This window comes from Patiria miniata, unplaced genomic scaffold, assembly GCF_015706575.1.
Source record: "Patiria miniata isolate m_02_andy unplaced genomic scaffold, ASM1570657v1 HiC_scaffold_5, whole genome shotgun sequence".
In the NCBI taxonomy this organism is placed as follows: domain Eukaryota; kingdom Metazoa; phylum Echinodermata; class Asteroidea; order Valvatida; family Asterinidae; genus Patiria; species Patiria miniata.
The window spans coordinates 26,407,864-26,416,785 of record NW_024037072.1 but is presented as its reverse complement, the minus strand read 5'-3'; the positions used below and the strand labels follow the sequence as shown (position 1 = coordinate 26,416,785).

The window sequence follows — 8,922 nt, the reverse complement described above, 5'->3', positions numbered from 1 at the left end:
ACACAATCACTAGTTGTACTATACCGTTAGCCCCAACGACCCTTGCGTGTGCTTTGTGTGCATGCACGTACGCCCCACACACACTTCCGCAAACAGCCGTGCAGTAAGTCGAGGCGGACGATACCTTGACCAAGGCTATCAGCTTGTTCCCATACGAGCTTGTTCCCGCTACCGCACACCGCGCGCGCCGCGACACAATCACTAGTTGTACTATACCGTTAGCCCCAACGACCCTTGCGTGTGCTTTGTGTGCATGCACGTACGCCCCACACACACTTCCGCAAACAGCCGTGCAGTAAGTCGAGGCGGACGATACCTTGACCAAGGCTATCAGCTTGTTCCCATACGAGCTTGTTCCCGCTACCGCACACCGCGCGCGCCGCGACACAATCACTAGTTGTACTATACCGTTAGCCCCAACGACCCTTGCGTGCGCTTTGTGTGCAACGCGTATTCAAAACATTTCATGGTAATACCGAACCAAACGCTTAAATTTCTTCAAGTAGCATGAAAGATGCAGCAAGACTTTTGTGCAACGTCACTGGTCGGCTCTTTTGCGGTGTGGCGTGCGTGGGACTGAAAATGGACCGTTATTGCCTGCATAAGTTGCGCATGCGCACTATTTTCCCCATTTTTCAGGGAGAGATTTTACGAATTTCCCTGTTCCTGACGGGTTGCACGCTTGTAAATAGGCCAAAAATCCGTCCGCCGAGCTCATGAATAAAAGTTATACCCTCAAAATATGCTTTATTGGAGAGTTCTCAGAGCCATGGAATATTGAAGAATTGAAGACATAATGGCAATATACCTATTTGGCCCGGACTTGGGGCTTCCAATTCTGAGCATTTTATGATTGGGCTTGAAAGTGGCGCTATTAAGCCATGTTGTGAAGGGATTCTTTTTCAAAATGGCTACTTTTCCAGTTGGGAAACATCATTCATTTTAGGGGTGTTCTTCTTTGAGTGAGAATATCTCAAAAAGTCAATCGTGAGAGTTTCGAGTATTTTTAAAAGACTGTGAAGTGTGGGCATTAATCAATAATAATAACAATAACGGAGTCTCATACAGCGCACGTATCTACCAACAATTAGGTACTCAAGGCACTGGAAATTATGTCAACTATTAAAGAAAGGTATTCATATGGACTGTGACTTCGCAGCCGCTATGCCCGTGTGATATAAAAATCCGACTCCTTTGAAAATCGGACTTCTTTTCCCCATTATTGGTTAATCCCTCACACGTGACCCGTCACTCTCCTAATTGTCGTACCGTGACACGCGCAACTACGAACGAGTTCAGTATTTACATGGAGTCGGATATTTACGCTACACCGGCTATTCGGCATGAATACGCCACTGGGCGGTGATGAAGAGGAACACACGACAGGAACTATAGTTTTGTCATTGGCCTTTATTGAAACTGTTCAAATATAACTTAGTGAGCATTTCTTTAATTTCTTTGGAGATAAAATTGAAAATAAATAATTCAAACTCTGACTGCTCGTGCATAAAGAAGTAAAAATCTTGTACATTTCAGTTTCTTTTTGTAGCCATTGTAATTTGTATAATGCGTGTTCAGCGACTCTCGTGTTTTGTTTTCTATAGAGGGCGCTGCCTGTTTCCTTTTTTTTCCTTTTTACAAATATACCATTTCAACAGTCAACAAACTATGCAACGTAACTACTGCGCAGAATTACCGTTAAACATACAGAGTTTGTTTATGGCGTGAATCGAGGATTTTCTATTGTTCCTCATCGTCGATCTTTTGTTTATACTGTAACTTATTTGCAACAGCTCCCATTGGTTTTGTACACGTTTTCTAATCGCGGTCAATTCAATTCAATTCAATTCAAATTTATTAGCACCGTTTCGCAGCTGAAGCTGAATTACAGGTGTTCACAATAAAAACATTATAATTATGTAAAACATTATATGTTACACATTAAAATTGAGAACATTGTTATATACGCAAAAACAAAATCAGAAGTTGAATTTGGAATAAACAACATTACAAGATTACATGACAGCTGGCCAAGATTATTACATTAATGAGAGATAAACGTTACATTACATATACTGGAATAAGATTGAAACTGAAAACTAGCACCGGTTATTGTTGATTCAGAAGTTTTGTGAGGTAAAGAATGGAACCGTTACCGTATCTCTTGGTTTTGATCTGGGGAATGTGGTAAAAAGGAGTGTGTCGTAGGCTCCTATTACAAGAGCTTTTGTTGTGAGGAAACCATTCAGCGTATTGCTTGGAAGTCGTGCATCTGGTAGCAAATGACAACAAAGGTGAAGACGTCCCTCTTCAAGCGTCTGGAGACCCATGATGGCTACAGTCTCAGTGTACGATGTATGTGTATTGCCAAGGATAATGTGGCAGGCCCTTTTTTGGATTTTTTTCAATTTGCTGCGTTTGGTGGGAGTTGATGCTACTATGCCACACTGGTGCAGCATACTCAACAGCAGGGCGCATATATCATGTATATCCAATGTACACCGAGATCAAATCCTCCACAGGTACACCAAAGCACTTCAACCGGCTGAGCATAACCTACGGTTACTGTTCCTGCAAGTCCCATCATAGATTAGACTGTATTGTGAGACCAAGGAGCTTTGTCTCATTCACCGTCTCAAGCTTTACCCCAGCAATTTTTAGATCAAGTGAGGCGGGAGGATGATTTTTGGTCGTCCTTGATTTGACTCCTGTCCTCAATAAATCGATGATGCTTCACATGACTGTGTGTCTTCGATTTATACCATAAACACGTACAAAATACGACGTTTTTATGCTCAGGAGTACACATTTGTATTTCAAGGCACGAGTGCAACATCGTGACCTCGCAACGTAGATTTTGGTTTTGCCATGCATACAATAATTTGCCAATATGGATTTACATGTACAATAATTTAAGATTGACATTTTGTGAGATGTGATCACGGAGTCTCATTACATTTATATTTATACGTTTCAATTAGGCGAATTCATTACGGAATGCATGAAGGAATATCTCAAGTTGAATTTGAATGTCGTGTCTTGAACCTCGCATGGATCCATTCCAACATTAGCGCCATCAACGACAAAGCAGTTATACATCCCAGGATGAAGAAGGCAAAGTCGTAGCTTCCAGTCTGGTCGTATATCCAACCTAAAGATGTATTTAAAAGAGGGTACATGTATTTTAACTACTTTAACAGGGGCCATTCATTTGAATTCTTGACCTTTTGTAACACAACAGGATGAATTTTTCCTTCAATTTTGATTTCCTTGTAGGAGATTGAAAACATGAAACAATTGTGTTGTGAATGTACCGAAGGTGGTGGATTTAGAGCAGAGGTGACTCCTTTGTGCGTGTTTATGGCGTACAACCGAGGACGAGAACCAAACGGGTTCCAAACATTGTCCTCGGTTGTCAGGTTAAATGTCCTCTGTGTGGAACGGATGATTCTCCAAGAAGTTTCTTTTTTACTGCTTGTTTATGTACAGTAAAATTAATTGGTCTGTTCCCTCATACGTTTTGTTTTAGTTCAGAGGAAGTGGCAGTATGTATACACCCTTTTTCTACTTCTCACGGACCCTTCCTAATTGGTAGCGCCCTCAAGAAAAATAATTATTACTTTCTTGTCGAGTCTATTATAGTGAGGGGTCGAAAGGGATAACATTTAATCCGCCCCGTTTCCTCGGATGAAAACAAACGAGCGGCTTCCTTAGAGAAAACAATCTTACCTGGGATAAAGCCAAGACAGAAATTTAACATGGCCCCAATCAGATTCATCCAACTGAAGGCACAAGCCAGGAGTTCAACTCCAAGCAGTTCCCTGGTGTATAGATCACTCATTACGGATAGTATTCCAGAAGCACCAAAAAAGACGAATGCATTGACGATCATCAGCCAATACAAATCGACCCAGGGAGTAATCAGTAGAGCAAAGGAACATACAACGATCATCATTATGATCCCTGGTCGCAATTTTAACAAACCACGATCTATGATAGGACCAGCAAAGATCTTAAAAAACAAGTTGCCGACCCCTGCGGCCGTGGTGAATGTCACGGCATCATACGCAGAGAAGCCTTTTGCTTGTGCTTGGGAGACGTAAAACAACAGCCACTGGTTGTTTACAAAGTGGTCAATAGTGAACACGACAGTTGGTATCCAAAAGGAGACCTTGAAAAAAACGGAGAAGCCGAAATGTTTCATTTGCGCGCTTAGGGCGTCTTTGAAGGAGCGAAGTCGTGACTGCTTCGTTTTGTCGGTTTCTTCATCATCTGCGCCAGGGCTCACTTGCTGATAGGTGGCGTTCGTCTGTGTTTCATCAGTCGATGGTGAACGCAAGAGGGCGCCACAGACCCCAAGATGCAGGCTAAACCCTCCCAAAATAAGCAAGGCACCTCTCCAGCCGTACGTATCCAACAACAATTGGGTAAATGGCCCGACGACGATCAGGGCAAACGCCAATCCCGAAAATCCAATACCGCTGGCAGTGGCATAGTTTGTGGTAAAACAACGACCGATGACGCCCCTTGTTGTAATGTTGATGAAATTCAGCCCAGGTCCTGAAGGGAAGCAAAACAAGAAAGAGTTCAATTTATGATCAAGTTTTCGTCAGCCTCTTTTACATCCTCATATTTTTTTCAATACTCGCATGTCGTGTAATATTACATGTTAGATCGGTATGGCTTCGAAAACGTGTGTTTTCGGGTCTCATTGCACGACGAAATTGATTCCGTCTGTATCCTGGACACCGTATATAAAAACAAACACCAGTTTCAAGCATAGCCAGGCACCAGAATATTCCGCACCTATACTATAATATGAAAGATTTTTGAACTTGCAAATGATCGTGTACCCTGGCGAGAAAGCAGCTAGCTAGTGGAAGCGTACTGCTCAACGCAATTCGGTTGGTCGAGGTTAGATTTTCTTTCTCAAGTTTCTCTAAACACAGTGCCTTGCATACAATAGCGTTATGGATAAAGACAAAATAATGAAGAAGGTCATCTCGATTGGATTCTCCATTTGGAGTCTTTGTAAAATAGATGTATTCAATTTATAATCTATCGTCAGAGAATGTCAAAACTCGATCCTCCAAACATTATTACCAGCTATGAGTGCCAGAGTTACGGTCAACATGACGACATTGGTGGTAAATGAAGCGACGATTATAGATGCCCCAACCATGAAACCGCTCACCGTCACCAGAGCGCGGGTACCAAGCATCACCTCCAGTGGCCTAGTAAAGATACCTAAGCGTGAATAAAAGTGGAAATAAAATAAAATCATGATTGTTTTCAACATTTGGTATATAGTTTTCCCCTACATACTTCGTAGGGGCTAAATTACCGCCAGCCCATAAATCATAGCCATGCATGCGAAGTTTGATCATGCACTCTCTATGCACATTACCGCTGTATACATTTGTACCAAGGGAGGATCTAGCTTTCAGGAAACGGGGGGGGGGGGGGGGGGGCTGACATACAGGGGGAGGGGGGGTTAGTGAAGGCGTACCGAAACCGGACACGCCCTACTAGGAGGGTCCGTAGGCTTTCCCCGAAATTTTTGAAAGCTATGATGCTTTCTCCTGCATTTTGCAATTTAAGAATAAATTTAGGAACTTTAGCAGTCCATTTATTATTTTTGGCCCCATGTTAGTATCATAACATTAGTCAGCGGCTGAACTGGGTGCAGTTGCAACCCCTAACCCCCTCTAGATCAACTACTGGTGTATTATAAAGCGAGACAAGTGGGCGGGCCGTCTCCGCTTTATGGGGAAGTTTTTTTTTTATTGTTTGGCAAAATAGGACCGAGTTATATGGGGACTTTCGATCTGCTGTCCCCAGTGTCTTCGGTTCCCATAGTAACATGGGACAACTCGTGGGTAGTCCCCACTACGGAACAAGTATACGCATGTTTCTGGTGTAAATCGAGGACACACATGTGAAACACATCGAGTAATAGGGGAGTGGAGTCAAATTGAGGACGAACATCAAGGAAGAGGTACAATAGAAAATCCTCGATTTTACACCATCAAAAACAAACCTGGGTGAGGGTGTGATGTTTGTGTATTGAAGATGGTCGGCGAGGCGGCGAGGCGGCGAAGCAACATGATCAAGAACAAACCAAACATGACCATACAGAACTGTTCGCTGAAATATATTGTCGGGTTTTGAAAGTACATGTAATGATGTAGTTACATTTGTGAAAATGTTCAGTGTATGCATTCCTTCCATTGAAAGAGATAAGATACCTTAAGGCTACTCGGTCAGCACATCGTTAGGCGTATCCTCGTTACAAACAAAGTAATGAGAACTTTTTTAATTCAAAAATCGGCAGGACTTACACCCCAGCACCATTATTGGAGAAAAAAAAGTGGTAACACAAGATTGGACCGTTTAAATATTTGGATCTTGGGGGTATATCGTAAATCTGACATTTGTTTCTACTTTTATTTAGCATATTTATACAACTCACTTCACTTGCAAAACTAGATTTTGGTACCATTTGAAAAGTCCATGTTTGGCGGCCATCTTGATTTCACAAAGTCCATGAGTTTTAAACATTGTGATACATCTGTTTATCACGAGATAGGCACTGACAAATTTGTGTTTGAGTGTTAGCCTATTAAGTATCGATCGGCAATCGCTGGACTTAGAAGATAAAAACAAAAACGTTGAGGTGAATCCCACAGCTACGTTTTGAGGAGAGGAACTTGAAAGATACCACTTCCGTCACTGGGGAGCTCCGCCTCCATTGCGATGTCCAGAGGGACCAGGATCGACGGTCAGTCTGAGGGGTTTGTAAGGGTGTATATATGGAACCTGGTTAATTCCCCTCGATAGCAAAGAGAGAAACTCTGAAGTCCAAAAGATGTGTTAACGCATGTGAACTCGTAAACGAACTAAACATTTATAAAAGAAACCTATAAAACCGACCCCACCACTGGTCCTGACGTATATGTAAAACATGCGAAGATGGCACTTGTTATCATTTTTTCTTGGAATCTTAAAGTTCAATATACAGTCGACTCTCGTTAGTACAAACTCTGTTAATACAAATTCTGGTTGTAACAAACATAAAGCCTTGGTCCCGACTGTGCATTTATGTGCACAATGAATGGGACTGATAACAAACAATTTGGCTAGGTCCGAACGAGTTTGTTTTAACGAGACTCGACTGTACATGTACAGACAACTGCTGTAATGTACAGTACGTGTAGTACGGGCGAAGGTTTAAATACGGACTGGAGGAGGTGGAATCTCTGGTCTCATTTTAGGCGTTTCGCTATTGCTATTGACGGAATCGTTTTTCGTGATCTGAAGGTTGTGCGTGCATGGTTTTGTAATGTTTCCTCGAAAAGTGTAATTTCCTCTGAGCTGAAAGTTCAACAGCCGTTAGGCTTTGAACATTCTTCTTTGGATTTAGTGTTATTATTGGAAAACAACAAAATGCATGAAATGCAAATGATCCTATATGCCTTTAATACGCCCCACGGGTGGTTCTGACTTCACACCACACCTCGTCAAAAGCCGGTTCGTGCTACCCACGCGACCAACGAAAACGTTCAAGGAAATGAAGTGGCAATCGTTCAGTAACCAACGTTTACTTTCTGAGACATGACTCCCCTTATTAATGAAATCTCAAGGGACCGATTGAGGTGAAGGTCATGAGAGACCCATTTTCCGTTATTCGTTCACAACATGGGAAAGGGTTTGTAATGAGCCCTTTTGTTTATGCCATGGTCGAGTACAATCAAGTGTGCAGAGAGAGAAAGATCCTATATACGCCACTTTTGTTAGAAAACAAAAAGGAATAGAATGCATTGCACGTCACCTGCGATTTTGATGACTCCATCGACAACAGCTATCATCCAACCGATCAACCAGGCTTGGGCCACGAACTGCTCTTGGAGTGTAGGCAACATGACACCAAGAGTCTTGATGAGCCCCGCCCACAAGAACCAGTCCATAAACAGGCAGAGAACTGAAAACCAGTGCTGGTAAGAACCCTTAGCTTCATTTCTGGCCATAATACAGGGTTTCCGCGGACGAGGAGTGTTAGATCAGCAAAACGGCCAGAACTTTACTTTGTGGCTACTTCGGATGTTGAATGTGTAATGCCAAAACCTCAATTGCCACATTAGGAACACACTCTCGTCAAAAATGGTCCGGGTCCTGGGTGTAGGAAAACCTCACTAGCGTGGGGTTTTGTGTAGAAAGGGCCAGAACGCTTATCTTTCCGGCTAATTACACTTTACCAGCTGCCAGTGCACAGGTGTAATCAGAGAGCTCTTGCGGTCTTGAACAACTACACAGGGGTCACACACACCATGGAGCTATAAAACACATGTATGGGTAGGATTAGTGAGTACATGTACATATGAGGCCCCCTTTATGACTTTATTATGATACAAATATATATAGAACGAAACCAATATATATAGAACGAAACCAATATATATAGAACGAGAAACAAATATATATGGAACGAGAAACAAATATATATCTATATATATAAGAGAGAGTTTAACTCGGCCTCCGAGACGATGTTTGCTCATGAAAGGATCCGAGACATCGGGCTCCCGCGGCGCCAGAATCGCTCCACGTCCGTGGAAAAATGCGGAGGGTGTCTTCCGCCGGGTCGGACGCTTCGGGTCGTCCTGATTTTCCCGTACGGACCGGCGATCCTTTTCGTCTATTTTTCGTGACTGCATTTTGCGCAGGAATTTGCCGTCGTGTGCGCTTTCACGTTGACTGCCTGGCCGCCCCCTGTGCTGGCTTTTCTGTGTGTCTAGACTGTGCGAGGTCAGCGGCTTCGACGTAGGGGTTCCGTTTACGTGTTCTACTCGGCCGTTCTGCAAAAGCGTTCACCAAATTGTGGTATGGGGTGACCTTGGTAAAATATTTTTTGTCCATGGTGCGTGG

General features: G+C 42.9%; 1 protein-coding gene across 1 annotated transcript; it reads right to left on the bottom strand.

Annotated features, from left to right (window-relative positions):
• Window positions 1-1,839: 1,839 nt before the first annotated feature.
• Window positions 1,840-8,177, bottom strand: LOC119740305 (monocarboxylate transporter 13-like). Its single transcript, XM_038215571.1, has 4 exons — window positions 7,832-8,177; window positions 5,104-5,247; window positions 3,730-4,560; window positions 1,840-3,151 (listed from the first exon to the last, which is right to left on the bottom strand). Exons 1-4 carry the CDS (start codon window positions 8,025-8,027, stop codon window positions 3,015-3,017), a joined length of 1,308 nt encoding a protein of 435 aa, XP_038071499.1. The 5' UTR covers window positions 8,028-8,177; the 3' UTR covers window positions 1,840-3,014.
• Between the last annotated feature and the right edge of the window lie 745 nt (window positions 8,178-8,922).

Excerpts from the sequence above, each read along its gene's own strand:
- LOC119740305 (XM_038215571.1), bottom strand. The coding sequence starts at position 8,027 with ATGGCCAGAAATGAAGCTAAGGGTTCTTACCAGCACTGGTTTTCAGTT. Across the intron at positions 5,248-7,831 it reads TGGAGTCATCAAAATCGCAG|GTATCTTTACTAGGCCACTG; the intron begins GTGACGTGCAAT and ends ATTCACGCTTAG. Across the intron at positions 3,152-3,729 it reads CTGTCTTGGCTTTATCCCAG|GTTGGATATACGACCAGACT; the intron begins GTAAGATTGTTT and ends ATACATCTTTAG.